This window comes from Schistocerca piceifrons, chromosome 2 (assembly GCF_021461385.2).
Source record: "Schistocerca piceifrons isolate TAMUIC-IGC-003096 chromosome 2, iqSchPice1.1, whole genome shotgun sequence".
NCBI lineage: Eukaryota > Metazoa > Arthropoda > Insecta > Orthoptera > Acrididae > Schistocerca > Schistocerca piceifrons.
Genome location: NC_060139.1, coordinates 935,477,432 through 935,499,715, shown reverse-complemented (window position 1 = coordinate 935,499,715; position 22,284 = coordinate 935,477,432). Strand labels below are relative to the sequence as shown.

At 39.7% G+C, this 22,284-nt stretch overlaps 1 protein-coding gene across 1 annotated transcript in view; it reads left to right on the top strand.

The window, feature by feature from the left end:
• Positions 1–15,569, top strand: part of LOC124776712 (COP9 signalosome complex subunit 6) — a 37,647-nt gene extending 22,078 nt beyond the window's left edge. Inside the window, exons 2-6 of the mRNA XM_047251824.1 lie at positions 3,611–3,742; positions 8,776–8,927; positions 9,037–9,199; positions 14,708–14,901; positions 15,044–15,569. Of these exons, the coding sequence (XP_047107780.1) occupies positions 3,611–3,742; positions 8,776–8,927; positions 9,037–9,199; positions 14,708–14,901; positions 15,044–15,184 (782 nt within the window). The 3' untranslated portion in view covers positions 15,185–15,569. The remainder of the gene's footprint in view (positions 1–3,610; positions 3,743–8,775; positions 8,928–9,036; positions 9,200–14,707; positions 14,902–15,043) is intronic.
• The last annotated feature ends 6,715 nt before the right edge of the window (positions 15,570–22,284 follow it).

Below are 22,284 nucleotides of genomic sequence, written 5' to 3'. Positions count from 1 at the left end.
TGAGCTGCCAAGGGATGGTGGAGACAGTGGCAGTAGAAAAGAAATCAGAAGGAGACAGTGTAAATGAGAGAGGCATCCATGGCAATGTGGAACCACACTGGAAATACCACTTCATAACTGTTTGCTGCACTTTTCGAAAGGTGGGCCATGGAATCTTCAGCTGTCGTGACACAGTTTGTGCACTGCTTGAAGATAGCATGTTGCGTCCAGCATGCTCAGCCATGGCAACAGTAACTTCTTCAACAATTTTTGGTGCAGTTGGCCGTCGGCTTCTCCTAGGAGTAATTCCCAAATCGCCAGTTAACTGGAACTTCTGAATCATGTTCTCCAACACTAGTGAAGGAAGAGGACCTCTCTGTATTCTTTTAATGTGTCAAAGCTCACAAAGTGCATCAGTACTATTGCTGTTGGTTTTGATAAAAAAGCTTTACGATCAACGCCCCATTGACTTTGTCCAGACCCATGTTGACTGTCTGCAAATTCAGTGCACACTGATGCTGTCTTTAAAGTCTAAATCGCTGTACGAGTACTGACACTTAATGGCAAGTCATGACAATAACACTATTAACAATGCAAATTCTGCAGCACGCTGTCTGGACATCATTCCTACAAAGTTGGGTACCCATATGGTAAATAGTTTCCAGTGTACTCTGGCTCAAGTAGTGAAAGTTTATTTATAATGACCCTGGCAGTGAGAGGGAGATGCTGAGTATGAAGGCTTAACTATAGCAGGAGAGTAATGGGATTTAGTGTGTTCTGTTTTAAAAAGAGCACAAATATGTTCGCATACTAAAATATTTGGAGAGGAAGGTGGAATGGGGTTTGAGGCAGCTGGTTCCTCATTTTTCTGTCAGTCCTTTTTAAAGAGGAACATATTAGTCTTTTTGTGCTCCAACTACAGCATTTTTCCACTGGTTAAAACAAAATTACAGATATTGAAGGAACATAACAATATATGGTTTAAAAAGAACACAAGATAATCTATGGAAGTCATTCAAGTCTAAGCACCAAAGTGCTTGTTTTCTAATAAGGAAATGGAATAACTGCAAAAAGTTTGTGAAATGCATAAATGATGTTAAATTCCACTACAAGATGATAGTGCCAGCACGCAAAAAGAGGGGACAAAAATTGAAGAATTCTTCAGTGGGACACTATGGTTACAATAACAAAAAATTACAGAAGTTGTACAAAGTGGCCAAGAAACAAATAGAATTACAAAGAAAACTAACTGTATTTTGCCAAATAATAAGGAATTGTACAGCCTGTGACATTTCTAAACATGTTGAATATTCAAGTGACTGTAAACATACAAAGCTAGGAAGAAATAAACTTCTTAGGTAGAAAATCAGATATGTACACAATGAGAATTTATTTAGGAATAGTATGTTATAGGAAATGAAGATTATAGCATAGACAGAATTGGCAGTTATTTAACAAACATACTTTGCCAAACAGCAAAAGATGTGGTATGAAGAAAGCAGAAGATAATCTCAAATTAAACATGGTAAGTATTAAAGAGGAAGCAAGAATTTTCAGTTGCGGAGAATAGGAACATGCATGAAGATATTTGTGGCAGTACCAGTGTGCCCCACTTCTTGTCACTATCTTACCACATGGCTCCTTATGTGCTCAGTTCTCTAGCAGTAGGGAAAAATTATACAAGCACTTTAAAATTACTGTGAGCAATTAATTAGTGTGTCCCCTCAAGAGAAAATCATCTTTCACCTCCTAGTAAGTCAGAGACTCAAACCTTTCGATTCAGTTCAGTGTGGAGGAGGCAGTCAGTGACCGTAAGGCTGTTACTGCGTTAATAACTATAGTGTTAGAGGGAGTGTTAAGAAAGGTAGGAAAATATTTCTGCTTAGTAATTGTGACGGGTTTTATGAGCAGACATCATCAAACATTAGTCTCTGGGGATGCTGTTGTAGAGTATCAGAATTTAAACTTCTACAGGATTTTAAGATTTGTGTGGGCGTATGAAATGGGAATGACACACCTTGATTCAACATCTATTGTAGAATGTTGTTATGAAAACAGTGCTACATCATAGTTTTATATGAAGATAGTCATGTTGATAAAGTAGTGGAAAAATGCATCACAGCAATTATTAGGATTGGCAGGTACAAAAACAAATGGATGAAGGATCCAACTGTACTGTGAGTTTACTTCTTTATTTATAATTTTTGAACAAAAAATCTAGGATCTGCTCACTCATCCCTGGGCTGATCCGTAAGGAAAAGGCATTTTACCTTAATCATTTACATGCGCAACCTACCAGGATCTGCAGCCATTGTGCAACCTGGAAGTTCAAATTACTTCCATGGGATAGTGCACTAATTGGGGAGGTAGTCTATTTACTTTTTTATGCAAGGAGCAATCTGGAATTTTTGGAAATTACATAGTGGATGTAGTATAGCTTCATGGAGAAACGTTGGAACTGTTGAATTAGATTTAGCTTCTGTGTTGAAAAAAGAGCACTTTAGTCTCCATGATGTATGGGGTGGTTCGAGGTGACTATCTCAGTCTGTAACACTGCAGAGCAAATTACTTCCCAACTCAGTGCTGGATAATAACACAGTGCGCAGAACTACCCAACTAACCCCCCCCCCCCCTTCCACCCTTATGGCATACAGAAGCTGCTGCCGACTTAGGTACCTCTTACCTCTGCTTCCTGGCCAGAGTTCAAGATGGAGGAAGGAACACTGCCATTAGATGTCCAAAACACCAGATATAAGGTCACTTAGACTGAAGAATTGTGTCATTCATTAGTGCATACTAATTGTAGAAAAGGATTGCTTTAAAAACCACATCCTGTTTACTGACAACACACTATTCTGACTGATGGTTGAAGTGTTCTCATGTGGATGGGGCAGGGGGGTTTACACAGAATGAAATGGAGACAATGATAAATGTGCTATCATATCTCAGTGGCGGAATAGATTTAGACATAGAGTTTGATTACATGCGTCCATTTGTTCATCAACAGGTCTGTTTTACTTTCTGTAGGAAAAGGCGTCACTCGATTGATCTCCAATTCTTGGTATGGTTTGATAACTGCTCCATGGACTCGAGTGATTGTGTGATCGCCTATTTAAAATGACCTCAAGCCTCTGAAGCACATGTGGAACCTGAACTGTGTGAGCTTTGGACAGCAGCTAGAAAGTCTGTATCAGTGTGGATCCCCTTTAGAATCTTGCTGACACATCACTGCTGTCATAAAGATGCAAGGTGCTACTTCACACTACCGTGTAGATGTATTTAAATTCAGTAGGTCATGTGTGTTTAAAGTTGCAAAATGTGTCCTAGGAACAATTTGATTATTCCTGTCATTGGAACAGATTTGGACATTTTTGTGAAGTCAAAATTCTTAATTTTATCAATGTAAAAATAAATATTATTGTTTGCGTGTTTGTAGAAACTGGCTTTGTCGGTTTCATTGCACACTTAGGGTGCTAGATTAAAAATAATACTTTCTACTACTGGCAATAGTTCTTCCTGTTACGATAAACACAAATAGTGGTTGTATCTGTAATAATACATGGATATTTGTGTTCTTTTAACTGGTTGTCTTATTTAGAACTTGTGTTCTAACTTTATTTGCTTTTTACAGTTATTGGTGCTCTGATTGGTAAACAGAAGGGACGGAATTTAGAAATTATGAACTCCTTTGAACTTCTGTTCAGTGTCATTGCAGGAGACATAATAATTGATAGAGATTATTACAATACAAAGGAAGAACAGTGTAAGTAATCTTTGTTATATTTTGATTGTATAATACAGTAATTGTGTTTGTTTAATGTGAAGTTGTGGCCGAGCGGTTCTAGGCGCTACAGTCTGGAACCGCGCGACCGCTAAGGTCGCAGGTTCGAATCCTGCCTTGGGCATGGATGTGCATGATGTTCTTAGGTTAGTTAGGTTTAAGTAGTTCTATGTTCTAGGGGACTGATGACCGCAGCAGTTAAGTCCCATAGTGCTCAGAGCCATTTGAACCATTTGATGTGAAGTTATATTCACCATTTACTATAAGTTCCCATGGTGCTTCCTGCATTGAATTTCTCTAGAATGCTCATCAATCAAGTTCATGTGTTCCTTGTGCTATGCTGGCAAGCTGGAATCATGTTTGGGGTTCATGATGGGAATTATCACATCGTCGTCGACCTGAACTATTCGTAAAATTCACCCAATCAATGTCATCTAAGTCTTCACCAGAGTATAAGGTGCTTACTGCTAACATCCATTGCTTAAGGTGTTTTTATAATTCTGAGAGTGTAGAAGAAGCAATTTAAAACACCTAGAGTGATGTGATGCGTTCTGTTGTTGTGGGGTGCTAATATACTGCTTCTACTATGAAGCAAATGAACAATTCCTGTGGTGTCTGAAACATTTCCAGAAGATTATGGTTTACATTGTGGCTTCAGATTGGCTAGTGTAACATTGCTTAGGGGACTCTTGCAGTTTGCAAGCATAAAAATAAGTAATGAGTTTGTTTGTACGGTCATCCTCCACAGCAATCAGAAATATTTGTTTTGTAAATAAAAAATTCCTTCTCTTGTTGCATTGTATTTTATTTCTCCCAGGCATTTTTGCCTTTTTTTCACTTTTCAGGCATCATCAGTAAGGCAGAAAAGCTAACAACTATTCCACTGATGGTGCCTTAAAGTGAAAAAAGGCGAAACGTGCCTGGGAGAAATGAAATACAGTGTAGCAAGAGAAGGCATTTTTTATTTACAAAGCACAAAAGTAAAGATGACCATTTCCTTACAAATTGTGTATTTCAGTATAGTACTCATGCTATAGTAATTTGATAAGTGTTGGATGTTCACATAACTTTAGAGAAGGTATCCATTTCCTGGTGCAGTGTATTAAACAGAAAGTCTTTGGCAATAATGGCCCAGTGCCTGCAGTGTATGGGGGAGCTGTGTTTAACCTTGCCTTTCATTCAGCTTTTCGTTTTCTGCAGTTTCCTCAAATTAGTTGAGGTGAATACTGGATTGTTCTACCAATAATTTGGATTCAAATTCCTGTTTACCTTTCAAGATTTAGATTTTCTGTGGTTCCCATAAACTGCTTAAGAAAAATTGCCTGATGAGTTCTCTGTAAAGAAATTGGTGGATTTGCTTCCTATCCTTGTTGGGTTCTGAGCTTGTGCTCTCTCTCTCTCTTTGTGATCTTGTCATTAATTTGACTTTGAACACAAATCCCTCTCTTTCCTCCATTAATTTGATAGCTTATTTTATCATTCCCACCCCCAAGCTCCTCTGCTATGTGACATTGCCCAACTGTGAATTACATTCCCTCAGTTTTGACCTCAATGATAGTAGATTGGTAAACATATCTTTCTGTAACCATAACAAACTGTGATAAGCCTATGGATTTGTAATAACTGTGTATTTTTTGCGTGTTGTTGTTGTTGTTGTTGTTGTTGTTGTTGTTGTTGCTGTCTCCAGTCCAGAGACTGGTTTGATGCAGCTCTCCATGCTACTCTATCCTGTGCAAGCTTCTTCATCTCCAAGCACCTACTGCAACCTACATCCATCCTTCTGAATCTGTGCAACCTACATCCATCTGAATCTGCTTAGTGTATTTATCTCTTGGTCTCCCTCTACAATTTTCACCCTCCACACTGTCCTTCAGTACTAAATTAGTGATCCTTTGATGCCTCGGAACATGTCCTATCAACGATCCCTACTTCTAGTCAAGTTGTGCCACAAATTCATCTTCTCCCCAATTCTATTCGGTACAACCTCATTAGTTACATGATCTACCCATCTAATCTTCAGCACTCTTCTGTAACACCACATTTCGAAAGCGTCTATTCTCTTCTTGTGCAAACTATTTATCGTCCATGTTTCACTTCCATACATGGCTACACTCCATACAAATACTTTCAGAAACGACTTCCTGACACTTAAATCTATACTCGATGTTAACAAATTTCTCTTCTTCAGAAACACTTTCCTTGCCATTGCCAGTCCACATTTTATATCCTCTCTACTTCATCAGTTATTTTGCCCCCCAAATAGCAAAACTCATATACTACTGTAAGTGTCTCATTTCCAATCTTAATTCCCACAGCATCACCCGATTTAACTCGAATACATTCCATTATCCTCATTTTGCTTTTGTTGATGTTCATCTTATATCCTCCTTCCAAAACACTGTCCATTCCATTCAACTGCTATTCCAGGTCCTTTTCTGTCTCTGACAGAATTACAATGTCATCAGCAAACCTCAAAGTTTTTATTTCTTCTCCATGGATTTTAATTCCTACTCCAAATTTTTCTTTTGTTTCCTTTACTGCTTGCTCAATACACAGATTGAATAACATTGGGGATAGGCTACAACCACTGCTTCTCTTTCACACCCCTCGACTCGTTAGAATTGCCAACTGGTTTCTGTACAAATTGTAAATAGCCTTTCGTTCCCTGTATTTCACCCCTGCCACCTTCAGAATTTGAAAGAGAAGTATTCCAGTGAACATTGTCAAAAGCTTTCTCTAAGTCTACAAATGCTAGAAACATAGGTTTGCCTTTCCTTAATCTATCTTCTAAGATAAGTCATAGGGTCAGTATTGCCTCACGTGTTCCTTTCCAATTCATAAACATAATACTACCATCTGCAGTGTATGTTACAGTTTCCTCACCTTTATTCAGTTTGTCTTGTCACATCTTTTGGCAAACCCACTCAGTTTTTGCAAACTGTTCCTCAAAAACTATTTCCTTTTCCTCCCCCCCACCCCCCCCCCTCCCCAATATAATTGTTGTTAATTCAGGTAAAGATGGAGTGACAAAACAACTGCAGAAGCCCTGTTTTCAGCCTATTTCAATCCTGTGCTCTGCCATGATACACTGTCATACTCCATGTGCAAATTTTATATTCTAAATCATGCTTGTTTTTATTAAACTGAACAATACTGAAGTCTCTTTTTAAATGATCACATTGTCATTTGACTGTATTGTTGTTTGTTTAACGACAACGCAGGTTTTACGCCATTGTCAAGTGATTTGAGTTTGTGTCCTTATCATACATTGCAGGACATCAAGCTCAAAATTGGCCATAAATTAAGAAAAATATTCACTCCCCACAAAATGCGTTGTAAAAGCCATCATTTTGTAAAAAGATCAGCAAGATCAGCAAATAATAGTGGGAGCACATCATATTTAATAAAAACAGGTTTACTTTGGTATATAAAAGATGAACACATGTCCTTGAGTCTTTTTGATAGTGCATCATCTTTTATTTACTAAAGTAAACCTGTTTTTAGTAAATATGATTTGCTCCTACTATTATTTACTGGTCTTTTTACAAGATTATTTTACATCTGGCATTCCGTGGGGAGTGAATATTTTTCTTAATTTGTGGCCAATTTTGAACTTTATATTCTGCAATGTGTGTGTGTGTGTGTGTGTGTGTGTGTGTGTGTGTGTGTGTGTGTGTGTGTATATATATATATATATATATATATATATATATATTAATGACATAAACTCAATGACTCAAAAACCACTTAAAAGGCCAAAACCTGGGTTGTAGTTAAATAAACACTAATACAGTCAAATGCCGGTGTGTTCACAATGAGCCTTGCTCAGCAACATCAAATACTGAGGTTGTTATTACAGAGCATGGGACTCATCCACAGAATGCAGTGATCAGTTGTATAAACATGACTAAGTTGTTTATTGACATAGTAATTGACTGCATCTTAAATAACTTTCAAAAATAGACTTAATTTTCACCATTGACTGTACTTTTATTACAATCTGCAATTGCAATTTCAACCTTTTGGTCACTCTCAAGTGGCTAACAGGCAGTGTAATCACAGCTGTAGTCAGCATTAAAATAAATAAAAATGACATGAGACTCTAGTCCTCATGTCAATCATAGTCACGTACACCATCATTGTATGACAGACCGGATAAGAACACATGAAATAAAGCTTGTGTCACTGCATACATAAGTAACCAACACCACACTGCTGCTGTGCATACAGCAACTGTTACCCACTTAAAAATGACCAAAAGGTTAAAATTGCAATAGTGGATTTTAATAAATGTATAGCCTATGGGAAAAATGAAGTCTTTCACAGAATTTTTACAAGAATGTGAACCTACAACAATTACAGTTGTGTATATAACTTCTATTATAGTTTGCTAACAAAATGCAAATATTCTAGCAGTAATATTGTTCTGTTGTATGACATCAATCTGAAAATTCATGGAGTGAAAATTTTACATTTTTAGAATAATAATCACTGATTGAGTTTCCACAAAATATGTTGTGCCAGTAACACAGCACTCCCATCTGTGAAGTCATTAAAACTCTTGTAGTGTTTTAAAGGGAAGTTGCTGGTATGTATACCAGTTTCTTCTAGCACAGTGACATCAAGTAAAGAATGCTGTTTAGCCTCTGACTTATTTTTCGGTCCTGGACGTCCAGTAAATGCTCTCTCTCTCTCTCTCTCTCTCTCTCTCTCTCTCTCTCTCTCTCTCTCTCACACACACACACACACACACACACACACACACACACACAACCCAACAGCTGCTGCTGGTTCTTGGCATTCTGAATAATCATTTTTATAAATAAATGAGTGTGCTGATTTCTCTATATAACATATTATCATCTTTGTTTAGTTATATCTACATTAAATAAAAAAAAGTAATCACATACAGTTTTAATTTTTCCATAGTGTGCCACAGTGTTACGGTTTTAGATAAGTTTTAGAATTCTAATATTTTGAGCATTTTCATTACAAATTTCAAACATTTTGATCAGTTAAACAGGTATTCAGTGATATGGACTTCTTGGGATGGTATACAACTGGTGATCAACCAGATGATAAGGATATCAAGATTCACAAGCAGATTTGTCAGATTAATGAAAGTCCTGTACTGCTAAAGTTAAACCCACAAGCTAGGCACAGTGACGTAAGTATGGTCACTCTTTGGTTAAAATACATTTTTTTTTATTTATGATTAAGAATTGTACTGTTAATGATGTATCAAGGTTGCCATTATCATCTTTATTTATTTGCAGCTTCCAGTTGCGATGTATGAGTCAGTCATAGATCTGGTAGGTGGTGAAGCCACTATGCTCTTTGTGGAGTTGCATTATACGTTGGCTACAGAGGAAGCAGAACGGATTGGTGTTGATCACGTGGCTAGAATGTCAACTAATGAGGCTGGTGAAAGCTCTTTAGGTAAGATAAGGAGTTTTTAGGTTAATATTTATGACAGCAACGTCTTTCAAAAATCCTACTTCGCTTCATTAAAATGAAGCTATTTGTTTAGATGAATAATTTCTCAGATTTTAAATTATAAATTTTTATGCGTTTTGCAGTTCAGAGTGTAATCCATTTGATTCTGCAAGTTAATCAACCTAGCTGATAAAAATTTCACTTTGTGCTGGAGTGGGATGTAGTCTTAAAGTGAAACTGCTTCTGCCCTTTTTTCTCCATTGTGTTGGTTATCTAATAGTTGAGGAAATAAAATTTTTGTGACATGACTAATAAAAAAATCATATGACTCATTCTATTTGGAAGATTTATTTACTTACCAAATCGGCACCTTTACAAGCGAGGTATGAGTAATGCTCCTCAAGAGCAGACAGTGTTGGTACACAGTCTACATGTCTCAAATGGTACCAATCAAGTTGCTGAGCTGTATCCCTATCTGAAGGACATGATATCACCAACATTACCATTGTATGACATCACTGCACAGGATGCTATGAATATAATCTTGGAATATTTGCACATTGTGTGAGGATTAGTAATGTTTGCTGCCATTTTTTACTTCTCTTGCCAAGTCTTCCAATTACATAATTCAATCAGTGGGCTCTGTTGCCATTGTGCTGGTGCACAGTACAGACGTTACCATGAAGGTGGTCCATGTGTTGTTGCTGCTGCTGCCATCATGGTCTTCAGTGCAAAGACTGGTTTGATACAGTTCTCCATGCTAGTTTATCATGGGCAAGCCTCTTCATGTGTGCTTAACTAGCACAACCTACCCCCATTTGAACCTGCTTACTACAATGAAGAACCAAAGAAACTGGTACACCTGCCTAATGTCGTGTAGTGCTCCTGCGAGTACACAGAAACGCTGCAACACGACATGGCATGGGCTTGACTAATGTCTGAAGTACTGCTGGAGGGAATGAATCGAGCAGTGCTGTCCATAAATCTGTAAGAGTAGGAGGGGATGGAGATCTCTTCTTGACAGCATGTTGCAAGGCATCCCAGATGTGCTCAATAATATTCATGTCTGAGGAGTTTGGTGGCCAGCGGAAGTGTTTAAACTCAGAAGTGTGTCCCTGGAGCCACTCTGTAGTAATCCTGGACATGTGCGATGTCACATTGTCCTGCTGGAATTGCCCAAGTCCATTGCACAGTGGACATGAATGGATGCAGATGATCAGACAGGATGCTTATGTACGTATCACCCGTCAGTCATATCTAGACATATCGGGGGTTCCATATCATTCCAACTGCACGTCCCACACCTTTACAGAGCTTCCACCAGCTTGAACAGTGCCCTGCTGACGTGCAGGGTCCAAAGATCCACGAGGTTGTCTCCATACCCATACATGTAAATCTGCTTGATACAATTTGAAATGAGTTTTGTCCTGCCAGGCAACGAGTGGACCTTCGGTTCCAGAAGCCCATATCGATCATGTTTCGTTGAATGGTTCGCATGCCGACACTTGTTGATGGCCCAGCATTAAATGGTCATATGGCAAGATCCCCACTTCATCGCTACTTCGGAGATGATATGTCCCATCGCTCGTGCGCTGACTATAACACCACGTTCAAACTCACTTAAATTTTGAAACCTGCCATTGTAGTAGCAGTAAGCGAGCTAACAACCGCGCCAAACACTTGTTGTCTCATATCGGCGTTGCCGACCGCAGTGCAGTATTCTGCCGGTTTACATATCTCTGTATTTGAATATGCACATCTACATCAGCTTCCTTGGCACTTTAGGATATTCATGCTGTGCTCTTTTTACAGTTTTCTTTTTCCATGCTTTCCTACATTACCAAATCAATGAGTCCTGATGTCTAAGGGCAAGTCCTATCAACTAATCTTTTTTCAGGGAAGTTATTCCACAAATTTCTTTTCTCTCCACTTCAGTTCAGTACCTCCTCATTAGTGATTCGATCTACCCATGTAATCAACATTCTTCTGTAACACTAAGTCTGAGAACCTTCTATTCTTTTTTTGTCAAAACTGTTTCACTCCCATACAAGACTGCACTCCACAAAAATACCTCCAGTAAAGACTTCAAGACACTTAAATTTATATTTGATATTAAAGAATTTATCTTTTTGTGCTGTTTCCAGTCTGCATTTTATATTCTCTTCATTTCTGCCATCAGTTAAGTTTATGCTCAAATAGCGAAACTCACCTACTACTTTCATTGTTTCATTACTGTATCTAATCCCACTTCACAACCTGATTTAATTTGACTACATTCCTGTACCCTTGTTTTATTTTGTTGATGTTCTTTTTATAACCTCTGTCCACCGAGTTGCTGTTATTACTAATACTAGAGCTTGTGCGACAGACGAATCAAATAGGACATTGCTGGCCACTTCAGAAGAGTACAAAGGTAGGAACAAGAATCCATCTTTGCGTTATTAACTTTGAAGTTGCACGTACTTTTGAGTCCTTTGCTGCCTCTGACAAAATTACAATGTCATCAGCCTATTTTTATTTCTTCCCCCTCAATGTTAATTCCTTTTCCAAATTTCTTGTTGGTTTCCTATATTGATTCTCTGTGTACAGACTGAATGAGGTCGGACTTAAGCTACAACCCTGCCTTACTCAATTCTCAATATTGCTTCCATTTTATGTCCTTAGACTCTTATATCGACAATCTTGGCTCTGTACAAGTCGTAGGTAACCTTTCCTTCCTGTATTTTACAGAGCAGACACGGATGTCCATCAGCTTGTCGCGTACTCACAGTTTTACAGTCCTTCAACCACTTCACACAGTTGCTCACAACAGCAGCAGCAACATGTGAACAGCTAATCAGCTTCACTGTTTTCAAGATACTTGTTCACAGGTGCTGGGCCATAACAGTCTGCTCTTTGTCAAAATCAATTATGGCAGGGTTTTTCCCCATTTACAGCCTGTATCATTGCTAAAATGATTCCTCATTCATATCTGCTCCACTTCTTACTGGATCACATGACCATAATGTCACCAGGTAGTATTCAATCTAGCGGTGGGCATTGGTCATAATGTTTAAGCTTATTAGTATATCTTGCACACCAAGTGGAATAGTTTTGTTATGGCTGGCTCTCCTAAGGGTCTCAGTAATTATGAGGAAATGTTGTCTACTCCAGGATTCTTGATTTGACTTAGATCTTCCAGTGATCTGTCAAATTCTGTACTCCCTAATCAGGTGCATATGAGTGGAATATTGTTGATATTGTTAATTCCCACATTAAAAGCCATTGCATGTGGTTTTCATCATTTGTCATTCTTGACACGCATCTTATGTGTACGAGGATAACTCTTGTGTACCTAGCTCACAAAATATGTACAGTGACGAGCTATTAGTGTGGTGGTAGTGGAACAGCTGTTGTGAGAAGATAGTGGGGAAGGTGGTTAGTATCTTTGATGTTGGAAGGGAGACTGCAGATAACAGACTGCACATGCTGTCCAGCAAAGGCGGAGGGTCTTGCTGTGAGATTATTATAAAGAGAAAAAGTTCGTTAACCAGTAGGGAGAGAAATAGATTTGAATTATCGATGTTTGGAACCACGTAAAGAGAGGGTATATGAAAGTTGGCTTGTCGCTGTGTCCCTTAACACCAAGATGCCGTATGACTGTGGTCTAGCTACCATAGTCTACAGTCATTCCCAGCAACCTTCTGGCATGAAGCCCATCGCCTCTTTCATAAGTCTATCAACATACCACCGTCTTACCAGTAGTTGCGTGTCCTTTGAAGGCCAGAAAAATCCGTAGAATATCTGCTAGTAATCACATGAGATCTTTCTGTGCCAATATGTTGAGGGACCATTGCGTAGACGTTCCATATCCAGTCAAAGATAGAGCCAAATGTGAAAGAAGGTAGTCATGTCACATACCAGCCATACTGGAAATATTGTACAGTGCAATATTGCAGGCCTGACTTGTTCAGAAGTACGATGCAGAGTCCCTTCGGACATGCATGCTTGTCCAAAGGAACAGGTTCTGGAGTGACCACAGCCGTACCTGGTGGACAACCAGTGGTAGTTTGGGTCTGGCTGTGAGTCGCGTTCGGATAGCCTAATGGTAAGGTGACCACTTGTGATCAGTGGGAAATCTAGGTCTGGCACAAATTTTCATTGCTGATGGTTGTCCATATTCATAAATGCAAATAATTTCATTTATTGTACAGTGCTCTATGTTGGTATGAGAACTAACCAGTTGGCTGTCTGCATGAATGGCCACTGCAAAATTTTGGCTAACTCCAAAATTGACCATCCAGTAGTTGAACATGCTTGTAATGATTGGCAGCAGAATCTGCACTTGTGGTAGCTCTTGCCCCATATAAATCAATCTGAAGTAAAGCTTATTTATGCGTGTTGCAAATATTAGCTACAGATTAGTAGCTACTGGACAAAAAGTTGGTAGTATTTGATATTAAAAGAACAATTACAGGGTAATATTACATTTGATGCTAACAGTTACCTACCTAAGCTAGCAAGATACCCATACGCTATTGATAATGCTCAAGTATTAAATAATTTACAGGGTAATATTATACATTTAAACATTTGTTAATTTTATTACATTAATTAATTCATCTGTCATATTTACAATCTCTTACATTTAGCTCTAGTGCTGCTTTGATGCTGTTTACTATATTTGTTTTTCTAACCATCCAGCGCGTAGCTTTGAACCACGTTTCTGTTATTAAGCTGGAATTAGTAAAGACAGAACAAGAAATGCCTGTGACTTAAAATGATAAAGTTCTTACCACTTTTATTTCCTACAAATGAGAGATATCTTGCCCTAAATTTCAGACAACCTACACTGTTTCTTTGCATACATATACTTTTCTGGCTGATTCTTTTTATATCCAATGAAGAAGAAATAACCTTAATGTCTGACGGTTCAAGATTAACATTTGAAAAATATATTTCTTCCATGTCTGCTTCATTGAAAAACATTTTATGTGTTACAAATTGCTGCAAAAATTATATTTACAGTAGTGATCAACCCTGGCACTGCACAGGTATCACTTGACAACACGTCCGGCATAGCGGTAACAAATTATATACACTAATCCTCATCGTGAATCGGTCTAGCTATTAGTGAAAACTGTATCGAAAACTCTTTAGTAGTTCCTGAGGTTAGCCATCACATCCAGACAGGAAAATGTGGTGCGAGCTTTAATGTATAATATGTATGTTCTTTTCCACTCTTAGAAGAAACTAATCACCATGTTATCAACTGAAGCTGTTTACTTGCTACATGACTTGTAAAATTATGATTTTTGGAAGGTTGTAGTGTGTTATTTTATTTGACATTGCTCATCTTCTGTATTTTGTCATTTGATTTGATCGTTTGAATGTTTTATACATGTGGACTTTTGAGAAACATGGAAATAAAATACAGCTGCATCAAAATGAAATAAAAGTCCAACAGCACTGTTGTTTTATTTATATATTGTTGCTGTACATGAGTGTTAACTTAATTTTGTTTGCTTGCAGTGGCAGAGCATCTCACTGCACAGCATTCAGCCATTAAGATGCTGCACAGTCGGGTGAAGCTTGTCTTGCAATACGTGCGAGCAGTGCAGGCTGGGCAGTTGCCCAGAAATCATGAAATCCTTCGTGAAGCTAATAGCCTTAGCCATCGTCTGCCTGTTTTGCAAAGTCCGCAATTCCGTGCTGATTTTTACAATGTGAGTTGTACTTAAAATGCCTTATTTTAGAGCACCTAAATTTGTCAACAATCTGATAGTATCCCAAACAAGTAGACTTGTATTTTTTCGTATTTTTAAAATTTTCTACTTGTGTATCTAACATTATTTTTCTTTGTTGCAGCAATGCAATGATGTTGGTCTTATGACATATTTGGGAACAATCACCAAAGGCTGCAATGATATTAACCAGTTTGTCAATAAGTTTAATATACTTTATGATCGACAGGGTATGGGTCGTCGTATGCGTGGCATATTTTTTTGAATGAGTTAAAACAATTATTTAAAATAAACTTTTCATCTGTGACAACCTTGCAAGTCGTTCACCTTGCTATTAACTGAAAAGAAATGTTCAACGCGTCATACAGTACTTCATTTTTTGTCATCAACCTAATTTTAAGTATTTGTGATAAAAAAGCAACCATTATGAGTAAGTTAAATATGCTGTGTGCTACAGAAATAAAACTGTCAGGTATTTTTCTTATGAAACCACTTTGTCGTACTTGCGTGACATTCAGAAAGTGTAATTAAAATTCTTCTTTGCTGTTACTTTTTCTAATGTTGCTTTCATTATTCAGTTTTTTTCAAATGCAGCATGTGTGTTAACTGATTTAATTTTATGTTGAAATATAATTATTTTAAGAATTGTTTCAAACTGATATTATTTATAATAGTAGAACTAGAGTATGTAAACTGCAGAATGCATCTGCTGTAAATAAGATGGTATGTTTTATTTGAATTAGGAGTTGTCATGAGGTTTTGTTTAAAGTACAAGGTAATTGTTTGAACTACACTACTGGCCATCAAAATTGCTACACCACGAAGATGACGTGCTACAGACACAAAATTTAACCAACAGGAAGAAGATGCTGTGATATGCAAATGATTATCTTTTCAGAGCATTCACACAAGGTTGGCGCCGGTGGAGACACCTACAACGTGCTGACATGAGGAAAGTTTCCAACCGATTTCTCATACACAAACAGCAGTTGACCGGCGTTGCCTGGTGAAATGTTGTTGTGATGCCTCGTGTAAGGAGAAGAAATGCGTACCATCACCTTTCCGACTTGGATAAAGGTCGGATTGTAGCCGATTGCGGTTTATCGTATAGTGACATGGCTGTCGCGTTGGTCGAGATCCAATGACTGTTAGCAGAATATGGAATCGGTGGGTTCAGGAGGGTAATACGGAACGCCGTGCTGGATCCCAACGGCCTCGTATCACTAGCAGTTGAGATGACAGGCATCTTATCCGCATGGCTGTAACAGTCTCGATCCCTGAATCAACAGATGGGGACGTTTGCAAGACATCAGCCATCTGCACGAACAGTTCGACGACGTTTGCAGCTGCATGGACTATCAGCTCGGAGACCATGGCTGCGGTTACCATTGACATTGCATCACAGACAGGAGCGCCTGCGATTGTGTACTTAACGACGAACCTGGGTGCATGAATGGCAAAACATCATTTTTTTTTTCAGATGAATCCAGGTTCTGTTTATAGCATCATGATGGTCGCATCCGTGTTTGGCGACATCGCGGTGAACACACATTGGAAGCGTGTATTCGTAATCGCCATACTGGCATATCACCCAGCGTGATGGTATGGTGTGCCATTGGTTACACGTCTCGATCATCTCTTGTTCGCATTGACGGAACTTTTAACAGTGGACGTTATATTTCAGATGTGTTATAACCCGTGGTTCTACCCTTCATTCGGTCCCTGCGAAAACCTACATTTCAGCAGGATAATGCACGACCGCATGTTGCAGGTTCTGTACGGGCCATTCTGGATACAGAAAATGTTAGACTGCTGCCCTGGCCAGCACATTCTCCAGATCTCTCACCAATTGAAAACGTCTGATCAATGGTGGCCGAGCAACTGGCTCATCACAATACTCCGGTCACTACTCTTGATGAACTGTGGTACTGTGTTGAAGCTGCGTGGGAAGCTGTACCTGTACACACCATCCAAGCTCTGTTTGACTCAATGCCTAGGCGTATCAAAGCCGTTATTACGGCCAGAGGTGGCTGTTCTGGGTACTGATTTCTCAGGATCTGTGCACCCAAATTGCGTGAAAATGTAATCACATATCAGTTCTAGTATAATATATTTCTCCAATGAACACCCATTTATCATCTGCATTTCTTCTTGGTGTAGCAATTTTAATGGCCAGTAGTGTATGTAAAAGCTCCCCTGTGGGCTCAGAACTCTTTTTTGACTATGTGCTTGGCAAATTTGTTGCCTGAGCTCTTGCAGTACCCTTTTTTCTGCACTGCAAGTCTGTCCTTCTACTCTTCATCCCCAGTTACTCCCCCTTCCTCCAAGGGTCTCACATCCAATGAGCAAGTGCTTGGTGCCCACTGTGTCCTTAGCTAGTACTGAAATTGCTTCCCAGTCCCTATGCCAGGCTCTGTCTTTCGTCTTCTGTTTTGTTGCTAGGGCCTGTGTGCTCACTTGTGATGCTGCAACATAGTTGCTTTATGCACAGGCTGTCATTTCATTTTTTTCTTGTTCACTGACTTCTTACATTCTTCCTACACATCAGCATTTCTTCCTCCCTGTGCATTCCTAAAATCTTTCGTACGTATTTGATGTGCCAAGGGTGACTGTATGATGTGTAATTCCCAGCACCTGAATCAACAAGTACGGTGTGAACATACACCCAGATAAGAAACAGGCTCAGGGACATGTAATGGCCCCCAATTAATACCTTCCCAATCATCAATTGATCCCTACATCTGGCGTTCAGGAGGTGTGGCCTAAGATAGTGCCTTTCAGGCCCAAAACCTGTTGAAAGCTACGCTCCTCCACAAATACCCTATTTCTGATGGGGCCCATCACACACTGAATTACTTAAGTGAAATTATTATCACCTACCTACCTGATGGTTTGACAGAGGGTGAAATCCGAGGTTACCTTGACAATCAAGGTGAAAACCTGTCTGCCAGGTTATGATGGAGATAGTTAGTGCTGGCCGATATCCACATTCAATCAGGTGGACTTCCCCTTTCCTGTGAAAATGCAGTTAAATGTGTAACTTGTGGCAGAGATGCACATGAAGTAAATCGCACATCCACTTCACCCTATTGCATGGACTGCACAGGAGACAGTGCTGCTTCATAATATGAATACACTGTGCACCTAATTGACTGGATTATGCAGGTTATAAAGATGAGGGAAAATGTCTCCCTTAGAAAATGTTTATTCTGTAGCTTGCTGCTGGCACATTGCACCTCTGCTTACCAACAGCCTTGTTACATTTATGCAGCAGCCTCTCTGTTCACCTGGAGTAACTACCCTGCAAATGTTCACATGGCTAGCAGAGTCATACATGTCACTGCTTGAGTGACCTTAAAGCAGCCAATCACAGCTCAAGTTTCAGGACATAATGGTGATGGTTGTGGAGAGAAACACAACCCAGCTTGATATCATCGCCTGGTGAGGGTCGGGCCATGCTGGCGTGCAGCGAGGTAGGAACACTAATGCACCATTAGTGTTACTCAGAAGATATTGGCCTTCTGAAAGACTTCCATACCACCATCCAGGAGTTACAGCACTGTTGTTGATATGCTACAACTAGAAAAGGCTATGGCCAGTTAAACCTGTGACCTTCAATTTAGTGTCATACTACAGCTTATCGCTCAGCTCCCAACACCGTCCTTACTGCTTGGCAACTGCAATGCCCACCATCCCATTTGTGGGTGTGGGAAAGCTTGTGCAAGTGGCACGCCCCTGGCAGATATTCTGAACATGCTTAATATCACTCATCTTACCTCTGGTGAAACCATATTTCTTTTAGATTCTCCATATTCATCTCATTGTGACACCTTGATATCTACTCCTTCAGAACACAGTTTGCCCACTGTTGAGAGTTTTCTGTTGTCTCAAGACACACACTCAAGCAATCATTTCCTGTGCGAAATTTGTTTGTTGGCCCTGTACAATATTTTCCCAAGATGACCTGGTAACTTTCTAAATCTCATTGGAGACTCATCTTCTCATTGATGACCCTTGACAAACAATAATTCCACAACAGTGATGGCCAGGTAGAGTCCGTACACTTAATCCTCACCACTGACGAGTGTGTTCCATGCTCCTGTAACAGGGCTTAGTGCAGGGTAGGAATGGGCGACTGGTTGCCTGGTGGAGCTTGACGATGGAGCGGCCAAAGAAGGCAGCCATTCCATTGATAGGACACTTTATTGATGAACACAGACAGACACTGTTCAGCACATCTGAAACAGACAGAGTCAAACTGTGGGAGGTGATCATCGTACACCAGCACTCAGATACAGACATGCCAATGGAGGCATCTCCCACAGACAGTAGTGGTGACCCGGCTACCGCAACATGCAGGTGGCAATGCGGCAGCAAGTTAACAAGTTAACATCCCTGTGCCAGGGAGGACACTCGGGCGGCTGTCATTAGTTCATTGAGCAGCAGAGGCAGTGTCATAGATGCAGTGATGACTGACTCAGGCTGTGCATCAACAGGTGGCACAGCTGAGAGGACTTGCAGAAAGGCTCGTCCTAATGGTTTAAATCCTATTTGCATGTACTGACATCTGCAGAAGACCTCCTATATTGAGGCCGCGTTGAAATGTCTGAAGTGGAGTCAATGGCCCAGTGAGGCATAACCAGGAGATGGTCACTCATATGGCAGGAGTCTGCTCGATGTCCGACATGCGGAAGTGCCAACTACGAAAACAATGTCAGCTGATTCTACTGCATTGGCTGGTAGACTGTGGTCTGGTTTCCATTACTGGGATGCAGTCCTGGCTGCCAGTGTCTGGGCCACTATGTTTCCTCTCTCCTTAGATTAATCCGGTCTTCCGGATTCCTATTTTGCTGCTCTGACTGTATCAGAGACATTTACACATCTATTAATGGTTCTTCATTTCTCGAATAAGTCTTCGGCGTGTCTTCCTTTTTATTTCACACTGTATATAATGTCTCACTCCTTTGACACTTAAGCACTGAGTTTCTGTGCCCCTCTTTGCTTTCTTCTCCTTTTTCTCACAACTGTGTATTGCTCACTGTAGTTGACTCACTCTTCACTGGTACTGGCATGGTTATTATGGACCCACAGGTTAAAGGAAGATGACAGGATCTAGGCAGCTCTACGTCTGAGATGGCAGTACACAATACTTACCATCATCAAAATTACACAAACAGCTGTTGTAGTAGTCCCTATGGTTAAGAGTTGGGGTCATTCATTCTGATGTTTTCTTTCATGATAGAGTAGATGCTTCATTGTCACACAACCATTTTGTGGTGCTATCAGTCCAGGATAGCCAGAAGTGTTAAGTCACGTGTGTTGTTTATAAAGTCAAGTTTTCCTTGGGTAGGATTTCAAAAGGTACGTCCAGTAAGTAAATGTAACTAGTGTTCAGAGTTGTAGTTCTGGTACGGGTGGCAGTAACTGGAAAGTGGGACCTGGAATGTCTCATTGAGTACCTGATCTCATAGCTCGGTGTGCAGGGTGCTGCTGAAATGTCCCTGATCATAGCAGGTGACAATGACTACTATCAGTTTTGGTACTGAATACTGCCATTGTTGACCTTATCTTCTGGAAAAATTGGGTTTTACTTGTAATGACTTCCCTGGGGTATTTAGTAGCAGGAGTCTTGAAGTGAAACAAAGCATACTTGACTCAGATACGACGTGTATTCGCTTTGTGGTGCAAAAAATGATTTGCCTGGCATAATATTGCAGTGACTCCATGGTGAGGGTAGTACTTCCTCAAATCCCTCATCATCTTAAATGACTGGACTGACCTAGAAAACATTCGTTATAAAGACTCGTGAACCCTTAAGAGAAACGCCAAGATGCATCACATATATACTCACTCATTCTCACTTACCTACTAATTCACTTTCTGCCTGCATATCTACTTCTGTACCAACTACATATCAAACAAAACAATTTATTTAAATTAGGCACACTAATGTTCTGTCAATATTTCTCTAATCTATTAGCTATATACAAATGTTCTATGTGGAACTTTCTCATAAAAAACTCAAACATAGACTATACCATAATACCTAATAACTAATGTGGTAAGTACAAACATTGATCTCAAGGCCAGGTCATGATCTTAAGGAGTATAGGTGTGTCAGAACAATTTCAGGTATAGTCTGAATCACTGGTTTGTTCCTATCTTTCTTTCTTCTGTTTTCTCTACCCAGTTCCCTTCCCCCTTCAAAAAGTGCAGCCAGCAATTGAGACAGTACTTCTATTTCACCTTCAGACAGGCTGATTCTCTCATATTGGCAACTGTGGTTTGGGTAGGGAGTTGTATTTTAACATTATCTGGGGATGTCATTTCAACTACCTGGCAGTGCCCTCGATAACGCAATGAACTTCTTTGTTTTCCCCTTCAGAATGTGAAGGCTGGATAACATAATCCACTGCCTGATCTGTTACTTGGGTAATTTCGCTTTATTATTATGGGTGTTATCCTGTCTTTCTAGTGGCTTCACATTCATCTTTTTTGCCTGGCACCATATCCTTTTAGACTGTTAGTAAAGTCCCAAACAGAGGATAAATCCTCAATGGTGGTGGCATAATGTCAGTCTCCATCAGCAATGTGCTGTACAGCACCAACCATGACTTGTGGACAAAAATTCTATGGCAGAATCATTGACATAGGAGCCCCACAGCTGATTTTGGTGACACCGGTGCAGCAAACAGGAACCATGAAACAACACAAAATGAATGACTCAATACTTGTGTGTAACAATATTATGATAATAGTTGTGTAATGACACCATGCTCCTGACACTGATTCCTGCCAAAAACGTGGAAGAATACGTTATCCTGTGGCTGAAACTTTGCCTGACCCTGCAGAATGAGTTGTTGCTGTGGCTGCAGAAGATGTAACAGGCTACAGAGACAATGCCCGTGTAATAATTCGGCTGGTGTTTTCCAGTCACATGGCAAGGAGCTCTAGGATGAAAGAAAAATCTTCAAGGCTTGCTCCTGTTTGTGGGAGAAACAGTGTTTCTCCATTGACTTTGGAATGAACTGTTCAGATTCACTGTTAGGCTGAGGATGAAAAAGAGCAGTAGTTTCATGGAGTATGCCATTGTTGACACGAAACTGCTGAAAATTGGCTAACTTCAACTGAAATCTGTTGTCCGACACAAGGACCTCAGTGAGACTTTTGAAACAAAAGATAGAGGACAAAGCCAATAGAGTACTAGCAGTAGTGGTGTATGTCATGGGACTACAAAATAAATGTGCAAGTGTTGCCACAGTCGGACAGATGTGGTCACTGGAAGAAGTGTTGAAGTGGAACAGGTTGCTACTCTATATTAGCTGTGCAACGAGAGGTCATTTGTGGAATTTGGGCGTCCATGCC